Raw genomic sequence first — 21711 nt, forward strand, 5'->3', positions numbered from 1 at the left:
CGTTCCATTTGGCTTAAAACTTGGAACATGGACGCTGCATCTAAGTCTCTCTCACCGAGATTCCTTTTACTGGCTCCCAACTTTTTGGCAAGCACCTGGATGAGATTATCTCTGAGGCGACAGGGGGCAAGAGCTCTTCATTACCTCAAAACAAGCCTAGCACTTCCTTCTGCAGGAAGTCTTCTTCCTTTCGGACGTCTGGCCCTTCTACAGGTTCCAGCCAGGTGCTTCCACGGGACAAGAAGGTCCCCTTTTTCAAGGCGTGTCCCTCGTGGAAGTCGGACACTAACAGTCTCGACCGTTTTGCGGCCAAATAGGGCAACCGCAAACCCACTTCTGCATGAAGGGACGCCCCCACCCGCAGCCTTTTCTCGGAGGACGCCTTTTACTTTTTCGAGACGTTTGGACCACCCACATTCAGGACTCCTGGGTCAGGGTCCTGGGTCAGGAATAGAATTTGCCTCCCTTCCAAGGGATCGTTTTTTTCCAGTACCGTGCTCCCCGGTCTCCCTCGCTTGCGAGGGAATTTCAGGAGGCTCTTCAGTCCCTTCTCGTCCAGGGTGTCATTGTCCCAGTTCCTTCAAGGGAACGCTTTCAGGGTTTTTATTCCAATCTTTTCGTGGTTCCCAAGAAAAACTGTTCTGTGTGGCCAATCCTGGATCTCAAACATCTTCTGATCCGCCATTTCCGAATGGAATCTCTCAGTTCGGTGGTGGCATCTATGGATCAAGGGGAGTTTCTTTCCTCGGTGGACATCAAGGATGCCTACCTTCACGTTCCAATTTTTCCCAGACACAAGCGATACCTCTGCTTTGAGGTACCGGAAGGTCATTATCATCAACTTGTGGCTCTCCCCTTCGGTCTGGCCACAGCGCCACGAGTCTTTACCAAGATTCTGGCGCCTGTGGTAGCTCTGTTACGGTCAAGAGGGGTCTCAGTGATACCCTACTTGGACGACCTTCTCATAAAAAGCCCCCACCGGAGAATGTGAGCCTCACTCTTCAGACCTTATCTCTCTTCGGGTGGATGGTCAACAGAGTCAAGTCGGTTCTCTCCCCCACCCAGTCTCTGGTCTGCTTGAGGTTTCAGTTCGACTCTGCCTCTGCTCGAATTCGCCTTCCACCGGACAAGCATCTGGCCCTCTTGTCGGGAGTCTGCTCCCTCCGGACACCATCCCCGGTCTTCATCCATACTTGCATGGAAGTCCTGGGTCGGATGGCAGCCATGGAGGCCGTGCCCTTTTCTCAGTTTCATTACCGTCCTCTTCAGCTGGCGATACTTGCATTGTGGGACAGGTCCCCTCTCTCTATCGCAAGATTCTTCTTCCGCTCCGGACTCTGCGGTCTTGGCGCTGGTGGCTCTGCTCCCCTCCTTCTTCAGGGGCGTTCGTTCCTCCCCCTCCACTGGCAGGTGGTCACGACGGACGCCAGTCTGTCGGGCTGGAGGGGTGTTTTCAGGAATCAGATGGTTCAGGGCCTCTGGCCCCCCTAAGTAGCCCTTCTTTCCATAAACGTTCTGGAACTGAGGGCAATTTATCTGTGTCAAAGATCCTCCTCTGGGCGGAACAAGTGGTTCCAGCCATTTCGGCGATTCACATTTCGGGAGTTCTCAATTGGGAAGCGGATTTCCTCAGTCGGTCCTCAGCCGACCCCGGAGAGTGGTCTCTTCTTCTGGAGGTGTTTGCGCAGGTCTGCGACCTCTGGGGTACTGCGGACGTGGACCTTTTCGCGTCTCGACACAACCGGAAAGTTCCAAAGTTTGTGTCAAAGACAAGGGACCCCCTGGCCCTGGCCGCGGAGGCCTTAGTAATCCCATGGTTGGGCTTTGTCCTGCCCTACCTGTTCCCTCCTCTCCCTCTCCTTCCCAGGGTTCTGAGGAAGCTCAAGGCGGAAGGAGTCCCTGCCATTCTGGTGGCTCCCAACTGGCCTTGAAGGGCATGGTACGCCGGCGTGGTCTGGCTTCTGGACGATGTTCCGTTCCGCCTTCCTCTTCGTCCAGACCTACTGTCACAGGGTCCCCTTTGCCACCCCAATTTAGTTGCTGCATTTGACGGCGTGGTGGCTAAGACCGCGGTTCTAAGGGCCCGCGGCTTGTCTTCCCAGGTAATTCGCACCATGCTTAGGGCTCGCAAGCCCTCCTCTGCCCCTCCTTACCGGTCCCCTTCTTCTCCCTGGGACTTGAACTTGGTTCTAGGCACTCTCCAGGGTGCACCCTTTGAGCCTCTTAGGGAGGTTCCCCTTCATCTCCTTTCTTGGAAAGGGGCTTTTCTTATAGCTATTACCTCCATCAGGAGAGTTTCTGAACTGGCAGCTCTCTCATGCCGTTCCCCTTTCCTGATAATTAATCCGGACAAGGTTGTTTTCCGACCAGATCAGTCCGTCCTTGCCTAAAGTCGTTTCGGCTTTTCATTTAAACGAGGACATCGTCCTTCCGTCCTTTTGTCACGCTCCTTCTCATCCCAGGGAGTGTCTGCTTCACAATTTGAATGTGGTTCGAGCGGTTCAGACTTATCTTTCGGTCACCTCTTCCTTTCGTCAGTGCGATCCTGTTTTTCTTTCTTACGGAAGGCCGTTTGAAGGGACAGCCTGCTTCTAAGGGCACCAGTTCTCGGTGGATCCGATGTGCTATTTCGTAAGCTTACCGCTGCAAGGGGAGGACCCCACCTTTCAGGGTTCTGGCTCATTCCACCCGCTCTGTGGGAGCATCCTGGGCTTTCCGAAACAAGGCCTCGGCCTCGCAGATTTGTAAAGCAGCCACCTGGTCGTCTTTACACACCTTTTCAAAATTTTATCAGGTTCATACCTTCGCATCAGCTGATGCTAGTCTGTGCCGTAATGTGTTGCAGGCGGCGCTGGTACAGCCGACTGCCTGACCTTTTTTTATCTGCCCACCCAAGGGACAGCTTTTGTACGTCCCAGAGTCTGTGTCCCCAAATGGATTCTTTGAGAGAGATTTTACGGTAAGTCTAAAATTTCCTTTTTAAATGTTACACGGTCTTCTTCTGACGTAATGTGAATAGGGCATCTAAACCCAATTGTATGGCTTACGCCCATATCGGCTACGTCAGTCAAGAAAGGTGGACCTGATTAATCAGCTCCAGCCACTCACCTGTATAAAAAGCAGTTTAGTATTCTAAGTTGCTAGTGGCAGAAGAAGCACGTATATCGTGTGAAACTGTTCTGTTGCCAAGCATCGATACCCCCCCCCCCCCCCCGCACCGATCCCTCTCCCTCCACTGTGATGTTTGTATTTTGCATTAAAGAACTCTTGAACGAAGCCTGGTGAGTTTGCCGACTTTTTCTTAATCTACTTGTCTGAAGATATCCACTGCTATTACGAGTAAGAGCACCACCACAGTTCAGATTTACATCCTCCTTACAGATCTCCTACCATCGGTCCTATATTTATCAGTCTTAGCTGTGCTGGACAATACTTGTCTGTATTACAATTTTACAAATCTGTTTAACTCTCTGGAGACAGTAGATATATAAAAAAAAAGTTTTTTTTTTTTTCTCCTGGATAACCCCTTTAACATTTTGTCAAAGCCATGGCCAAATCCGCAGCATACCAGCTACAAGTCTGCAGTAGAAGTCAGTTGTGTGAATATACACCAGTGTTTCCCAACCAGGGTGCCTCCAGCTGTTGTTAAACTACAACTCCCAGCCGAAGGCTGTCTGGGCATACTGGGAATTGTAGTTTTGCAACAGCTGGAGGCACTCTGGTTGGGAAACACTGATATTCCCTAACGCAGGTTTCACGTATTATGCATGTGTTTGCGTTCATATTACAGAAGTACAGACACCTGAAGTAATACGCCTGTGTGAAACTGGCCTGCTAAAGTTACTGACAATAGGCCTAGATACCAACATCATTGATAAAAGAAAATCTAATTCATTGTTGTTATTTTATTTTTATTTTTTTACGGTCTTCTAGGTGCGGTTCAGCAGTGTGGGAGGCCTCTCTAGACATATATCCTCTCTGAAAGAAATGGTGGTTTTCCCATTGCTCTATCCAGAAATCTTTGAAAAATTTAAGATCCAGCCTCCACGGTATGTTTACTGACGCACTCTTCAGAGACCAAAGGATTAATAAACAGTTTTCTGTGCATTGTTTGTAAATGTTCTTTTCTTGATGTTGCTATGCACACCATCCATCTTAATTGAAGACTAAATATGTGATCTGTTTCATTCTCATTTTTTTTATTTATTTTTTTTAAGCGGTTGTTTGTTCTATGGTCCACCTGGTACTGGCAAGACTTTGGTTGCTCGTGCCTTGGCCAATGAATGCAGTGTGGGGGATAGAAGAGTCGCCTTCTTCATGAGGAAAGGTGCAGATTGCTTGAGCAAATGGGTTGGAGAGTCTGAACGCCAGCTAAGATTATTATTTGACCAGGTATTTACAGGTTCATACAACACCGTTCTGTGAGGATCTGACTTTTGACCTAGTTATCCCTGACATTAGACACATCTCTAGCTATACAGATGGGGAGATACGTGTCACTCAGTTGGCAGAGCAGCCATGGGTCCCCTATGTGTTTTTTTTTTTTTATATATTTATTTTTTTACATAAACCTAGGATTTCTTTGAAACTACTGAGCAGTTTAGAATTCAGTGTTCTAGTTCTCTGCTCACTGCACCTTTTTCATACGGTCTGTGGTTTTGGCAGCATAAAACAGGTAACAAGTTTCTTTTTCAAAGGCTATCTCCATGTCATAAAGTGAAGCATATAGCTAGAAAAAGCCGTCACGTTATGATAGGTGGTACAGCTTATGGGAACCAGATCAATCCTGGAAAAGGGGATCCATCTGGGGTCTGCATCATTCCCATGAATAGAGCTGTGTATATTTATCCTGCACATCTAGATTATAGGGACTGTGTATGGATGGGGGCTTTATTCATTTATTTTTATTTTTTTCCCCAAAATAGTTTTTATTCACGTTTTCAAAACATAAACAGGTGCATACATGTTTAAGTAGAAGCTCAAAGGGCGACTCGGCAATATAAACATCAGTATGTGATATGCATGTCACTTTAAAACATAATTAGGGGCTTTATTCTAAGGAAGGGTGAGAGTTGCAGATGTTTGGCCACACTGATCATAATCACTTAAATGGATAGGGTGAAAAACCTTAGCATGCAAAATAAAATTAAACAAATTTATGTTTTGTGTATAGGCTTATCAGATGCGTCCTTCAATTATCTTTTTTGATGAGATTGATGGCTTGGCTCCTGTACGGTCAAGCAGGCAAGACCAAATTCACAGGTAAGCTTGATAACTTAACTTAATTGATAACTCAGATAAACTTTTGATATGTTGTAAAGCATGTAAACCAATAGGTTTTGCAATTGCTTTTGCATACTAGTCCTGCTGTGTCCATGCGTCATCACCTATGTCATGGACACACTTCCATGACTGACAGCTGGGAGTGCAGGGCTCAGAGCTGGAGGAAAAATCCTCCCACTGTCAGCTTGTGTCCCGCTACAGTGAGTGTCAGTGAGGCCACGCCCCCTCCCTTTGAGAGGAACTCAGACTAGTGAGCTAAATTAAAATTGTAATAAAAATATAAATAAAGGTGCCAGATACACAAAAATTAGATGTACATGGTCAGGATTAGGTACTGAGTGATAGATCCAACAAGAGAACTTTTTTTAATATGACGGGTACGCTTTAAAGATTTTAATTTCTACTTGCCTTTGGAATTCTGAAGTAAAAATCCAAGATGTAAATTGTGCTCAGTATTTGCTATGAAAAGGTACACTGGTATTTTAATGTAAACCTTTAGCACTGGTGCCACCTGCAATCTCCTGTATGGAGTCCTGGCTCGAAGATAGCCAAATTGCTCTCCCATAGAGATATTTGGAGGGGGCATGGCAGTGGGCTTGATGTGCTTCTCCAGGGGAGAGCCGGGGCTCCATACAGGAGATCGCGGGTGCCCCTAGAACTCCTTTTTTTTATTTTTATTTTTTTTTATCCATGAGAGATCTCCTTTTAAATCACCGATGCCTAGATTTAGTTTTTATTTGCAGCTTAATATGCATTAAGTCATATTCCTTTTAATGTCAGTTCCATAGTATCCACGCTGCTGGCTCTAATGGATGGCTTGGACAGCCGAGGAGAGATCGTCGTAATAGGAGCCACCAATAGACTTGACTCTATAGACCCAGCCCTTAGGCGACCTGGACGCTTTGACAGAGAGTTTCTTTTCAGTCTGCCGGATAGAGATGTAAGTGTGGTGCTGAAAAGATTTGTATATGTAGAGGCTACTGAAGCGGACTTCTGTTTTCTACTGTCTGGGCCTTTACCCCTTTCAGGCTTTCTGTACATTGTTCTTATGTGACATAAAACACTGCTCCAGTTTTTTCCCCTGTTCTATAACGTTATCTTTATTGCTAGGCAAGACTGGAAATTCTCAAAATTCATACAAAAGAATGGAATCCCAAACCATCAGAAATTTTTCTGCAAGAATTAGCAGAAAAATGTGTTGGTAAGGGAATATTTATTTTAAATTTTTTTTTGTGACTGTAATATTAAAGAGTTAGCAATGAGCAACGTCCTGATCTCCAATCTGTGGTAACTGGTTTGTGGCTTGTCTCCCTTTTAGGTTATTGTGGTGCAGATGTAAAGTCGGTGTGTGCTGAAGCAGCCCTGTGTGCTCTTCGCAGACGTTACCCTCAGATTTACACCTCCTCAGACAAATTACTGCTGGATATATCTTCTATTAAAATCACCGCTAAAGACTTCATATTGGCCATGCAGAAAATTGTGCCAGCATCACAGAGAGCGGTGATGTCTCCAGGCCAAGCCCTGTCCTCTATTATTCAGCCGCTGCTCCAGAACACTCTTCAGAACATCTTGGTCTCTTTGAAGAAAGTTTTCCCACATGCAGATGAAGGACTCAAGAGCAAAGAGACTGGTGAGTACTGGTCTTTTTAATAGTTTTTCCCAACCAGGGTGCCTCCAGCTGTATCAAAACTACAACTCCCAGCATGCCCGGACAGCCGACATCTGTCCGTGCATGCTGGTAGTAATAGTTTTGCAACAGCTCGATGCACCCTGGTTGGGAAACACTGTTTTAATAGTATTAAAATTAATGTTTAAATTTATTAAAGGGGTATTCCAGCCTTATGCATCTTTATCCAAAGTATAGGGGATAAGAGGACTTCACGCCATGGCCCCTTCATTTATGTCTATGGGAGGAGGCGGGACATCACATCTGAGGCAGCACCCGGCACAGAATGCCGGGGGCTGCACAGATTGCGGAGGACCCTTGCAATCAGACATCTCATCCTCTATCCCCTATACATAAGATGTATAAGGCTGGAATAGCCCTTTAAGCTGTATTATACCTTTTGGTAACTGCTTATTTGAACTTTGTTCTGTCATCTTTTGTTGGTGCACTTCTCATAATTGACTTGCCCTTTCAGGATCTTCAAATCACATGCTGGATGAAGACTTATTGTACAGTGATGATGAACAACCCTCCGTGTTTGAAAATGGGATTTCTCCTAAGGTCCCTAACAACCAGAAAGAAAATCGCCAGTTTCTTCACCTCAGTGTGTGAGTTTAGTGTGTGCATTTACTGTGACTGCTTTTTAGACTGAGTTTAGTAATGAAGTTACAGCTTAATGGGGGACTCTGCCCTTAAACATCTTATCCCCTATGCATAGGATTGATATGACTGATCACGGGGGGGTCCCGCCGCTGGGGCTCCCCGTAATCTCTGCTGTGGCGCCCCAGTCATCAGGTGCACGAAGTGAACTTCGCTCATTGCTGGATGACTGGCTATGCGGAGGCTCGTGATGTGGCCACGCCCCCTCCCATAGGCTTGCATTGAGGGGGCATGGCCGTGACGTCTTGAGCCTCTAGCGCTGCACCCTATGCTCTAAATGAACGCCTGGTGCAGCATGGAGATCGTGGGGGTCCTTAGGATAAGGGTATAAGATGTCTAGGGGCAAAGTACCCCTTTAATTCTACCAATTATCACTTGAACTGTAATCAAATTATCACAAGCTACAGGCTGCCATCAATAACAGATCAGTGGGGTCAACTCCTCACACTCCTACCGATCAGCGGCCTGCAGCGCTCTGAACGCCTCGTCATAATCTGTTTACCAGATGCAGCTCCGTACACTATGTAGTGGTGGTGCCTAATACTGTAGATTTGTTCTATTCATTGCATTGGGACTAAGCTTACAGTGCCCAGCTCAGTCACTAAAAATTATACAAGGTGTTCTATAGAGTGCAGTGGCCCCTTCAGTCACCTAATTTATGGGAGTTATAAGGGGATGTGCCCTTCTGATCTGATATTGATTATAACTTTGAAACCTTGTTAAAATGAGCAATACTGATTCATGTGGTTTGTATATAACAATGTTTATATGTTTAGTATTTTGTCAGCATTTAGGTTCACTGTAACAAATGCAAGTGAATGAGGTATATAATATGAGGTATAGTGATAAGTATTTTAGCCCCCATTCACGTGCAGCAGAGAAAATTAATTTTGTCTTAGGAACACATAGTGGATTTGAAAATCTGCAGCTTGGTCATTGAGTTAACTTTTTCAAACCGCACTATTTGCAAGCCAAAGCCTGGAGTGGCTCCAAAGCACAAGAGATTCAAATCTCATAGTTTTGCTGTATTTTCCATTCCTGCTTTTGACATACTAATACAAAATACTGACCCAAATACTACTGTGTTGAAAGTGACTTGTGTAGATTCTGTAAAAAAAAAATTCAGCCCAATGAGATAAGTGAGGCTATATACAGACTCGCTGGCTCACTTGTGGTGGAAATTTGTTTTCAGCCTCTAATTTGTTTCTGGATTCTTTGAAAAATATCAGACTTGCTTTTTGCTGGTGAACATAATCTCAATTTGTTTTCTGCCTTGCATTCCTTATCTAAATCTATGCTGTCTGCATGAGAATTATCTGCTACTGCGCCTCATTTTTTGTTGGCATTATACTTCTGAAACCTGCAGAAATGAGAATGCAGCTCTGAAGGCTTACAGTATTTCTAACTAGGACAATGCCAGCGTCCTGCCTGGGAAGGCTTATCTTTACATCAGACACTGTAGTTATCTGGTGTAGAGAAAGTAATACAGTAAATCTACAAAGTTTACTCAGATCACTTTTTTTCTAAACATAATGGTGGTCAAATGTCGACGCATTCATTTAAGGGGTACTCTGTTAGGAAAAACATCCCAAATCAACTGCTGTAAGAAAGTGGTTATACAGATTTCTCATTCAGCTCCATTGGGGGATACATGAACCGTGGGTATATCTTTCTGACACTAGGCATAAAAAAGGTTGGCTCCTCCCAGCAGTATATATCCCACCTACTGACTTAGACACTCAGTTTTAGTGCTTCTCCAGACCTGGTCTAGTTTTTTTTTTTCTCTAGTGTTAGAGTTTAGATTTTTTTTTTTTTTTCTCCTTTTTTTTTGTTTTTTTCTAGGTAGGGGCGTGGAGCATGGTGCTGCCTGATTTCCCCGCATGCAACTGAAGGGCACGGTTCCATAGAGTATGGTCTGTTAACCCTTCCTCGCCACCGGCCAGCACCAGGTTGTACCTTGGGTCCGGGTCACCTATTGCCTCTGCTCGCCCCGCTTATTGAAGCCTGGCATGATGCAGTTGGCCTAGACTGGTGACTTCTGGGGAGAAGACTTCTAGGGAGGTAAGTATATCTCCATAGTTAGGTAAGTATGCTCCTTCTCCCCCCGGCACCCCCACCCCACCTGATGCCCACCCTGGGGCCCCTCAGGGGTTAATGATGGGACTACCCTTTATTAAAACTTTTGGGGGTGCCTGTTTCTCTATCGGCTCCATTGGGGGACACAGACCATGGGTGTATGCTGCTGTTACTAGGAGGTTCGACACTATGGCAAAGAGAAGTCGGCTCCTCCCAGCAGGGTATACCAGCCCACAGGAACCTGAGGTAATCAGTTTTAGCTTAGTCTCTTAAGGAGATGGACATGGTCTGGAGTTCTCTCCAGACCAGGTCTTATGTTTTATTTTCCTAGTTAGGCATGTTAGTTTTTTATTCCTTTTTCTTTCATGTTTTCAGGTGGGGATTCAGGAACTGAGGCTCACTGTCTCCCTGTTGCGATTGTGGGGGCACAGACATTGCGTATATGTGCTGTTAACCCCCTCTCGCCAACAGTCAGCGCCTGGGTTGTACCTCATGGGTCCAGGTCCCACTATTTCCCTGCTTGCCTCGCTCGCACATGCTCGTATAAAGCTGACTGAAGACTTCATAGGAAGACTTCATGAGGTAAGTTCTTCTGACTGAGGTGAGTATATTCCCTTTCTCCTAGGTACAGCCTTGCAACCTCTAGAGACCCTCACTTTTTGCCCACTTTTTCTCAGGGGCTGGCCTGGACAGGGTTTTCTTTCTATATTTATTGAAAAAACTGGGGTGAGCAGGAGCATTTTTGGACTGGGGCACAGCTTTATTCAGAGGGCACTATACTTTTCACTTTCCTGAACGATGTGTGTGTGGTGTGTGTTTCTTTAAGCGGCTGACAGCCGCTGTGTTTTTACTGTGCAGGCGCATGAAGCGCCGACTTACTTTCACTTTCGGCTGCCGGCGGCGTCTCTATCGCTTCCCCGCAAGCGCATATGCAAATTACATGTGCGTTTGGGGAGAGGAGCGGGCGTGGGCGCCATTACTGACCTTCTTGATGGAAGCTGAGGGTGCTATAGCTCCGCCCCATCTTATCGGGGCTTCTGAGAGGCACGAATTAGCCTCCAATCAGCGCTGTGCGCGCATTGTGAGAGGCAGGGGCCAATCAGCAGTGCCCCTGCTCCTGGCCCGCCCCTCTTATGCTATTGGCTGGCATTTCTCCCTTCTTTGTCTACACTAGAACGGAGTTCTCCTCACAGCAGCTGCCCTGGGGTCATAGACTTGGGCTGCACAGACAACTGGAGCGTTAGTTCATCATTTTGTCTGTAAATGCTGTAATTCCAAAATGCCTGGTTCTTCTGAATCAAACAGTTAACTAGTGTTAGCCACTCATTACATCTGTAAAAGCTGTATCTCAAAAATGTCTGTTTCTGCTGAACCACTTGTTCTGCCTGCTCCACTGCTCCCCCAGACCCCCCTGCTTTTTTACCAGACCTGGTGGGTTCGGCCGCCCCTCCAGCCTGGGTTCTCTTCCTTCCCCAGTCTCTATCCGACTTGGCTCAGGTCTCTTGATATGAGGTGACTGCATTGGAGAGGCCCTCCCGGCCCTCGGGAGGGTCCCTCTCTCCTCCTATACTGATGCTCTCGCAGCGTCATGGGAGTGTTTTTTCATCTGACTCATCCTCCGCGTCTTCTGGCAGGCACGGGTGCTCCCCTCACAGGAATCGCTCCGTTACTCCACCCTGTAGCAAGCGTTGCTCCCCTAGAGGATGCTCCCATGGTCGCTGCTCTGGCTCTCCAGACCTGCGTACCTGGTCAGTCTCCCCCTCTTCCAGGGCCACCTCACACGTTCCCATTCACCTGGAGAACTTGTGGATGCAGTTTCTGATTCGGCCTCTGATTCAGAGGACCACACGGATATGTCGGACATGGTGCACTCATTGGTCTCTGCCATAAGAGACACCTTCCACCTAGAGGACCCAGTAACTTCGGACGTGGCTCCAGAAGTTTCCTTTAATCGTGCCCAACCTCCAGGGCTGCCTCACCTCGTTCCCATTCTCCTGGAGAACTTGTGGATGAGGTTTCTGATTCGGCCTCTGACTCAGAGGACCACACGGATATGCCTGATGTGGTGTACTCATTGGTTTCGGCCATAAGAGACACCTTCCATCTAAAGGACCCAGGAACTTCGGACTTGGCTCCAGAAGTCTCCTTTTCTTCGTGCCCTACCTGCACCCAAGACCTTTAGTTCTCATGCTGAATTTTATGCCCTGCTGGTATCCGCCTGGAGGCACCCTGACAAGAAGTTTCAGGAAACTTAGAAGGTTCAAGCCCGGTATCCCTTCGCAAAGGACCGCTTTGCTCGGGGGACCTCCTCTCGAACTGTGGATCTGCCGGTCTCCTGCCTCTCTAAGGCGCCTACCGGGCCGTTGGCTGATGCGGCTGCATTAAGATCCAGCCGACATGAAGGTGGAGACTTTGGCAAACTTTGCCTTGAGACAGGAGGATCTTCCTGCTTTTGCTTCAGCCTGGGGGTCAAGGGCCCTTTCAGTGTGGTCTCACAACTCAGCCAGGGTAGTCTTCAAGATCCCTCTGGAGGATTTATTTAATCTAGCCCGATGCTCTGCAGCTGGAGATTTTCTGTTCCATGTGCAGCCACTGTGCTGCCTTTGCCACTAGCTACCTGGTAGCCACCGTCCCTCCATGTAGCTTAAAGCCTGGAATGTGGATGCCGCCTTCAGGAAGTGAGGCGTCGGGTGGAAAAGAGTTCTTTACCTCTGGATTTGGCTCACAGAACCGCTTTCAGTTGTAAGTCCTCCTTCGGCCTCTGCGGACCTTTGGTGCCACACAGGGTACCAACAAGGGGTCCAGTCGGGCGCCTTCACGGGAAGAGGGCTTCCTCCTTCCGGACCTGTCCCTCCCGGAGGTCGGCTATCAGTTCAGGCCATTTTGCGGCCCCATCAGGCACTCATAAGCCTTCCTCGATCTGATGGGTCGCCCCCACCCGCCGACCTTTCTCGGGTGGTTGGTCGCCTCTTACTCTTCCGGGATGCCTGGACTACACACATTCATTGTCCCGGTTCCTTCAGGGGAACGTTTTCGAGGTTTATTACAACCTCTTTGTGGTCCCCAAGAAAGGAGTTTCTGTTCGCCCAATCTTGGTTTTCGAGGATCTCAGGCAGCATCTCCTGCTTCCCATCCCGAATGGAGTCTCTCCGTTCGGTGCTGGCGTCCCTGGTTCATGGGGAATTTTCGTTCCTCGGTGGACATCAAGGATGCCTGCCTCCACATCTCATTGTTCCGGTCATCAGCGGTACCTCTGCTTTGCAGTTCCGGACGGTCATTTCCTATTGTGGCTCTCCATTTCGGTCTGGCCACTTCTCCGCGGACCTTTAACAAAGGCGCCTGTGATAGCCCCTTTTTTACGGACAACAGTTGTTTCCGCGATTCCTTACCTGGACGACCTTCTGATCAGAGTTCCAGCCAGGGCCCAGATCCTGGAGAGTCTTGGTCTCAACCTCCAGACCTTGTCTCTCTTCGGTTGGATGGTCATTCGGGACAAGTCCAACAGCTTTCCTGGGACTCTGCCCGCTTTGAACTCTGCCGACCAATCGGCTGACTCTCTAATCAAGAGTCCGATGACTTCGGCACCCTGCTCCAGTTTCCATTTGCTTTTGCATGGATGTCCTGGGTCGGTTAGCGGCGGCCGTGAAGGCCGTGCCATTTGCCCAGTTTCATCAACGACCTCTTCAATTGGTGATTCTCTTCCGGTGGGACAGGTCTCCATTGTCACTCGACAGTCTTGTCGGTCCCTTCTATGGTGGCTTCGCTTCCCCCCTGCTTTTTCGGGGGCGCTCCTTCCTGCCCCTCTCTGTCGGGCTGGGGAGGTGTTTTCAAGGACCGGCCGGTCTGGGGCCTTGGTCCCTCAAGAAGCCCTTTTCCCCTTAAACATGTTGGGGCCTAGGGCAATCCTTTCTTTGCTTGCTTCTTGGGAAATTCCCTTCTGGGCGGAACTTAGGTTTCGGGCCATCTCAGCGCTTTTCATTCCAGGCGTTTCTGGGGTGTGGTCTTTCTCAGCCGTCCAAGGCGAGTGGTCCCTACATCCGGAGGTGTTTGCAGTGATCTGCAACCTCTGGGGCACTCCAGGCGTGGACCTCTGCACGTCCCGCCACAACCAAGCTTTCCTTTCTTTGTCGCGCTTTGCCCTACCTTATCTGTTTCCTCCCCTTCCTCTCTTTTCGGGGTCATGAGGAAACTTGCAGCAGAGGGCGTTCTCGCCATTCTCGTGGCCCAGACTGGCCCTAGCGGGCGTGGTACGTCGTCGTGGTCAGGCTCCTGAATGACTTACTGCTGCGCCTTCCCCATCGTCCAGGCCTCCTATATCAGGTCTCCTGTGCCACCCCTATTTACCGTCTCTGCTGGTCTGTGTCCCCAATGGAGCCAATAGAGAAAAGGAGATTTTTTTTTTTTTTATGCTTACCGTAAAATCTTTCTCGAAGGATCCATTGGAGGACACAGCTCCCCCCCCCCCCTTTTTTTTTCTTCTTGTGTTCCTATTTCAGTTATCTGTCCGAAGGAGTGTTCAGTTGCCTTTTCTTCTGATTGCTCGGACAGTTTGTGGTTTTCTCTTCACCTGTCAGTCTTCTCTTATTGCTCTGGGACTAAAACTTATTACCTCAGGTGCCTGTGGGCGGGTATACCCTGCTGGGAGGAGCCAACTTCTCTTGTTGCCATAGTGTTGAACCTCCTAGTGACAGCAGCATACACCCATGGTCTGTGTCCCCCAATGGATCCTTCGAGAGAGATTTTACGAAAAGCATAAAAAAAATCTCCAGCATAAAAAAAAATCTCCTTTTTTGTGGGGTTTGAGGCAGTAGCAGGAGGCGGCACTTTTGGGGCCCTGCGGCTGTTTTCTACAGTGAAACATCTGGCTGCTACTGCGGCATGTTTGTATCTTCCGGCAGCCGTCCCCACACTTGGGAGATTGCTGCCGGCTTTCTCCTTCCTCCGGGCGGCATTTGCGGCCGTCCGGCCTAGGACCTGCCCGCTAATTTAGTTCGCGGGCGGTCGCGGCTATTATCTCAATCAGCCGCCCCCACAGTTGGGAGACGGCTGCAGGCTTCATACCTCAGGGCGGCATTTCAGGGCGTCTGGCCGGGGGCCATGCCGCTACATTAGTCCGCGGCTTTGGCCTGGTCCCAGCCGTGCGTAGCCCCGCCCCCTAATTTTGCGCTCACTGCGCGTCCAATTGAGCACAGCACACTCACGGGAAGGTCATGTTTGGCCTATCCGTAGGCAGCGCGGGCACGGCAGGCGTTTTTCAGCCTCTCCCGTGCGCGCGTGAAATTGCCTCCCCGATAGGATCACGTGACACGGCTCCGGAGTCCAGCACTGCTCCCTCACAGACGCTGCTGCACTCTGCTCCTGTGGGTCTCCTGTTTTCTTCTGCTGCTGCATGTCTGCTGCACGGTTTTCCTGATCCAGCCAGCTGTCCTGCACTCCTGAGGTCTACAGGGACTTCGGTACAGGAACCTGGGTGAGCTTGTTCCATTTTTTTGTTTTTTTTTCTTGTTACTGTGCTTTGGCAATGTCCGCCCCCAGCTTTGAACCTTCTTTCAGACAGGCGGCCACTGCTTTGGTCACTTACTATGCTTGTACAGGGTGTAAGGTTAAATTTTCAGGGGGTTTGGCTGAACCCACTTGTTCTGCCTGCTCTTCCTCACGCCCTACTCCCCCTACCCAGGATAGCCCCTGCCCCGATTTGGGTGTCTTCCCTCTCTCAAACGATCTCAGACCTGGCGCAGGTTTCCAAGGCGGTGGCTACGGCCTTAAAGCAGTCCTACTTGCGTCTCCCTCGGGAGACAAGTTCTGCATCTTCGGACCGTCGACTCTCCCACAGACGTCCCAGGGTCATTTATTCTGACTCCTCTCCTGAACTCAGGCGCCGCTCGCGCTCCAGGTCCCCCGCTCCTAGGCAGCGTCCTCGGTCACATGGCTGCTCTCCTAGGGGCCGTTCCCATTCCTCGACCCGCCTTACCAGATCCAGGTCACCTAGATCAGGAGCCTCCACTAATCGTTCCCAGTCTCCGTGTGAACTAGTAGACTCAGACTCGGCTCCGCATTTGGATTCTGAAGAGCTGTCATCAATGTCTGACTTGGTGGACAGCTTGGTGTCAGCTGTCAGGGACACCTTCCATCTACAGGACCCTGGAACTTCGGACCCTCGGTTCACTCTCCCGTTTCTGTTTCCACCTCTTCCTCTCCTTCCCCGGGTGCTCAGGAAGCTCAAGGCGGAAGGAGTCTCGGCCATCCTTGTGGCTCCGGGTTGGCCCCGCCGCTCTTGGTACGCCGACGTGGTTCGGCTCATGGCGGACGTTCCCTTTCGGCTGCCAGATCGCCTCGATCTTCTTTCTCAAGGTCCTCTTTGCCACCCCAATTCACAGCCGCTGCGTTTGACGGCGTGGCGGTTAAATCCGCGGTGTTGAAGGCTCGCGGCTTCTCATATGGGGATATTCGCACTATGCTCAGGGCGCGTAAGCCGTCCTCGGCTAGCATTTACCATAGGACTTGGCGGGCCTATTTTCGGTGGTGTGAGGCCGCTCTTTCTCCGGTTCGTTCTTCTCTGCCGAACTTTCTGGCGTTTCTGCAGTTGGGTCTTGAAACGCGTTTGGCTTCTCTTAAGGGTCAAGTATCGGCGCTGTCTATTCTTTTTCAGCGGCCTCTAGCTTCTGAGTCGTCTGTTTGCACCTTCCTCCAGGGAGTAGCTCATGAGACTTGGGACTTGAATTTGGTCCTGAGCGCCTTGCAGTCCGTTCCGTTCGAGCCTATCCGCGACATTTCTCTTTGTTTCCTTACTTGAAAGGTCGCCTCTTTGGTAGCTGTGACCTCGATCCGACGGGTGTTGGAATTGGCAGCTCTCATGTCAACCTCCTTTCCTGATTCTTCATCAAGACAAGGCGGTACTTCGGCCAGTTCCTTCTTTTCAACCTAAGGTGGTCTCGTCCTTTCATCTGAACGAGGATATCCTTCTTCCTTCCTTCTGCCCTGCTCCATCTCATCCGAGGGAGCGTTCTCTCCACAATCTGGATGTGGTCTGGGCCTTGCGAGTTTACCTTCCGGCCACCTCTTCCTTCCGACGGTCGGAGTCGCTGTTTGTCCTTCCGGAGGGCCGACGCAATGTGTGTGTATGTATATATGTATATGTGTGTATGTATATATGTATATATGTTTCAAAGATTCTGCTCTGGGCCGAGACTCTAGTTCCTGCCCTCTCTGCCATCCACATTCAGGGTGTGGAGAATTGGGAAGCTGACTTTCTCAGCCGCTCCTCAGCGCATCCAGGGGAGTGGTCTCTCTGGAGACATTTGCGCAGATCTGTAATCTTTGGGGGACCCCGGACGTGGATCTTTTCACAGCTCACCACAACAGTTCCTTTCTTTGTCGCGAGACCCTCTGGTCGCACTTGTCATCGTGTGGTCGTCCTTCAGTCTTCCTTACCGCTTTCCATCCCTCTCTCTCCTGCCCAGGGTTCTGAGGAAACTCAAGGCAGAGGGCGTTCCCACCATTCTGGTGGCTCCAGACTGGCCCAGGCGCGCGTCGTACGCAGACATACCCCTGTGTCTTCCAGTTCTGCCACCCAAGTTTACTGTCGCCGCATTTGGCGGCGTGGCGGTTGAAACCTCGGTTTTGAGAGCTCTGGTTTTCTCCGGGGTGATTTGCACCATGCTTCGGGCTCAGAAGCCTTCCTCCTCATGATTACCTCCAAATAGGAGGGTCTCCGAGCTGGCGGCTCTCATCGCTCTCCCTTCTTGGTCCTTCATCAGGACAAGGTGGTTTTTCGGCCACCTCCCTCCTTGCCCACGGTGGTTTACTCCTTTCACATGAACAAGGAGATTGTCCTTCATTCATTTTGTTCAGCTCCATCCAACACAAAGGAGTGTTCCCCTACATGGTCTGGACGATGTTCGAGCTGTTTGGATCTATCTTTCCGTCACCACCTTCTTTCGGCAGGGTGACTCCTTTGTGATTCCGGAGGGTGGTCGCAAGGGTCTTTTGGCTTCCAAGGGGATCATTTCGCGGTGGATCCGTTCTGCCATCTTTGAATCGTACTATCGTAAAGGGAAGGTCCCACCTTTTCGGGTGACTGCGCATTCCAGGTGCTCTGCAATAGGGCTTCGACCTTGCAAGTCTGTAAGGCGGCCACCTGGTCGTCCTTGTACACTTTCTTCCAAGTGCACACGTTTGCGTCAGCTGACACTGGTTTTGGTAGCAAAGTGTTGCAGACGGCAGTGGCTGTCTTCTGCCTGATTCTGAGTTGGGAATTCCCCCACCCATTGTTTGTTGCTATGGTTCATGTTTCTGTCCGAGGGGTTGGTTTAAGGTTCCTTTTTTGTCTGGTACCCTTGGACACCTGCTGGTTTCTTTCTCGGTCTGTCCTCTCCTACTGCTTTGGGACTAAACTGATTAGCTCAGTCAGTAGGCGGGGTATATCCTGCCAGGAGGGGCCAACTTTCTTTTTGTTGCCTAGTGGCAGCCTCCTAGTGGCAGCAGCATGTATACCCACGGTCTTTGTGTCCCCAATGGATCCTCTGAGAGATTTTACGGTAAGCATTAAAAAAAAAAAAAATCTTTTCATGGTATGAAAAGTGACAAAAAATACGCTACTTTGGAATTATTTTCCGTGTACGCCATTGACCGTGCGGTTTAACACTATTTTTATAGTTCGGACATTTACCACGTGTATTTTTTGTATGTTTCCATTTCCAGCACTGTTCAATGCAAAGCCATAGCATTGCATTGATCAGTGTTTTCGGCGGTCGATTGGATCTCAGGCTTGGAGCAATCAATCAGAGTGCCCAAGAGGTTAAAGAAAGCTTAATCCTTCCAGTACTTCCAGCTGCTGTATACTCCAGAGGAAGTTGTGTAGATCTTTCCAATCTGGCTACAATGCTCTCTGCTGACACCTCTATTCATGTCAAATTCTCCGGAGCAGGAGAGGTTTGCTATGGGGATTTGCTCCTGCTCTGAACAGTTCCTGACACAGGTGGAAGCGCTGGAAAGAACTACACAACTTCCTGTGGCGCATATAGCAGCTGATAAGTACTGGAAGATTACTATTTTTATATAGAAGTTATTTACAAATCCTGTAATAACTTTCTGGCACCAGTTAATTTGAAAAAAGAATTCAAAGAATTTTGAATGTGAGGGTGATGGACAATGAATGATAACTCTGATGCTATAACAACCAGTCAGTCTTCTTATTAATTTTGTCCTCTGCGATCTTCAATATAAACACAGACCTTTTTGTGTTGGGATTTATTTACTTTAACACAGAATATTTTAGGCTTAGTGACTTTGTGACTTAGTAAAAGATTGCGTCTGTTTCCCAGGAATAATCTTGTTCTTGTTTTTATCATAGAAATGCAATTCACCAGCCAACATCTTACAGACCCAGGATGCTGTTATCGGGAAGTCCAGGTCTAGGTCAAGGGACTCACTTGGCTCCAGCAGTCATACATGCGTTGGAAAAGTTCACAGTATACACACTAGACTTGGCTGTTCTTTTTGGTGTTAGTGTCATGTCTCCTGAGGAAAACTGTGCTCAGGTAAAAATGTATTTATATAGGAGGGCACAATTATTATTATTTATATATATAATATATATATATATATATAATATATATATATATATATATATATATATATATATATATATATATATATATATATATATATATATATATATATATATATATATATATATATATATATATATATATATATATATATATATATATATATATATATATATATATATATATATATATATATATATATATATATAAATATATAATATATAATATTATATAATATTATATATATAATATATATATAATATATATATAATATATATATAATATATATATAATATATATATAATATATATATAATATATATATAATATATATATAATATATATATAATATATATATAATATATATATAATATATATATAATATATATATAATATATATATAATATATATATAATATATAATTTTTATTTATTTTTTTTTTTTTTTACTTATTTTTGCTCGTATAGGATTTATCAGTTTACTCTTTTCATTGAGGGTTATTTTAGAATTGTCTATATGCCAGTGTTTACCAACCAGGCTACGTTTAACTGTTGCAAAACCACAACTCCCAGCATGCCCAGATAGCCTTTTAGCTGTCCCGGCATGCTGTTAGTTATATCTTTTAGACTCGATTCACATGGAAGGAATTCTGCATGAATTTTTTTCCATGCCGAAATTCTGCTGTGTGTACATAGCCTTACACTAGCTGGAGACATTTGTCCTGTTGCAAGCTGACAGTTGTGTTACATATTGTTAGTTTTATTGTAAATGAGGTTCATAAAGGTGTGTTCCAGCCCCCTTAGAATGTTTCCTCAATTCACAGGATAGGGGAATAGATGTCTGATCATGGGGATCCGACCTCTTGGACCCCCAAAATCTCCAGATAGAGCCTCAATGCTTCCTACTGCATAGAGAAGTGGGTCGGTATTGGTTTCATGCATTTCTTCTGGGCGCGCTGAACATACAGAACAATACACTCGCGTATCTCCAGAATTCCTATAGACAATGCGTGGAGCACGTGCCAACTTGCCACTCAAATGCAGTGGGAAGTGTAAAGTCCCTGTTATGGAGAATGCATGGGTCCCAGAGGTTGTACCTTCAGCTATCACATATCCCCTATCCTGTGCCATAGGGGATACATTTTTAGGGGCTGGAATACCGCTTTTTAATTTCCTTGCATGATAGGTTTGATTGCCCAAACTTAATACTACAAATTTTATACCTAAACAACTTGTCTTGTTTGCACTAATTCACTGAATGTTTAACATGCTCTAATTCTTAATTAATCCTATACAGCTTTTCCGTGAGGCAAAAAGAACTGCTCCGAGCATCCTTTATATTCCACACATTAATCTGTGGTGGGAGACAGTGGGCTACACTCTGAAGGCTACATTCATCACTTTACTCAAGAACATACCATCATTTTCTCCAATTCTTCTGCTTGCAACCTGTGACGTCAATTATGCAGATCTGCCCTCTGAGGTATTAAGTCTATAAGACCCTGTTGGTAAAAAATGACACACACACATATATATATATATATATATATATATATATATATATATATATATATATATATATATATATATATATATATATATATATATATATATATAAACTGTCGATCCTTACTATTAAAAATGTTTTTTTTTTTTTTTTTATGTGCTTAAAATTGTCCTCTTCTGACCCCTATAACTTTATTTTTCTGTATGTGTGCTCATTTCTCAGTCGCCTTATTGGGGAACACAGGGACCATGGGTATTATGCTGCTGCCACTAGGCAAAAAAGTCTACTCCTCCCAGCAGGATATACCCGCCCACAGGCACAGAGCTGATCTGTTTTAGCTTAGTGTCAGTAGGAGGCAGACACAGGTCTGGAGTTCTCTCCAGACCTGGTCTTTTCTGTTTTATTATTTTCTAGCTATGCAATGAAGGGGAAAGGTGCATAGTGTATGGACCATTAACCCCTTCTCGCCAACAGCCAGCACTTGGCGGAGTACCCCAGGTCCCCCACTTGCCCCTGCCAGCCTTGCTATGGCAGCTTGGCGTGATGCAGCACAGTTTTTAGCTGGCTGAAGCCTTCAGGGTAAGTATAGGAAAATGAGGTCTGCAGGTGAATATGTAGTACATTCCCCCCTCCCCTCCTCCACCACCTTCTAGGGGGTCTTATACACTGTGCCCAGCTCCTCGGCCACCAATGCTGGTAGCTGCTCTAGGCAAGACCCCTCGTGGCCCCAGCACCATACCTGTAGTGGTCAGTCCGGTGGCCTTTCCCTCCCTCATCCGGCCACCCAGCTCCCCTCAGATATAGATATTTTCCCCCCAGCTCCGCTCCCCCTCACCTGGCTGCTGTGATCCCTGTCTGCTAGCTGGCTGCGGTGTGTCTTAACACTCTGGTCTCTGGAGACCATATATTAAATAGATTTTTGAGACCGGAGGCCGATTCGGAGCTTGCTTCA

The 21711-nt window shown here is 47.4% G+C and overlaps 1 protein-coding gene across 2 annotated transcripts in view; it reads left to right on the plus strand.

Moving 5' to 3' along the window:
• Positions 1-21711, plus strand: part of ATAD2 (ATPase family AAA domain containing 2) — a 77645-nt gene that overhangs the window by 33182 nt on the left and 22752 nt on the right. For both annotated transcript variants that reach the window (XR_008844358.1, XM_056522707.1), the window contains exons 11-19: positions 3934-4049; positions 4218-4392; positions 5174-5262; positions 6064-6223; positions 6394-6484; positions 6602-6913; positions 7425-7557; positions 19038-19224; positions 20550-20735. Coding sequence is in view for 1 of the 2 variants with exons in the window: in XM_056522707.1 (XP_056378682.1) it covers positions 3934-4049; positions 4218-4392; positions 5174-5262; positions 6064-6223; positions 6394-6484; positions 6602-6913; positions 7425-7557; positions 19038-19224; positions 20550-20735 (1449 nt within the window). In the remaining variant the exon portion in view is untranslated. The remainder of the gene's footprint in view (positions 1-3933; positions 4050-4217; positions 4393-5173; positions 5263-6063; positions 6224-6393; positions 6485-6601; positions 6914-7424; positions 7558-19037; positions 19225-20549; positions 20736-21711) is intronic.

The sequence above is a fragment of the Hyla sarda genome, chromosome 5 (assembly GCF_029499605.1).
Source record: "Hyla sarda isolate aHylSar1 chromosome 5, aHylSar1.hap1, whole genome shotgun sequence".
Classification (NCBI taxonomy): Eukaryota; Metazoa; Chordata; class Amphibia; order Anura; family Hylidae; genus Hyla; species Hyla sarda.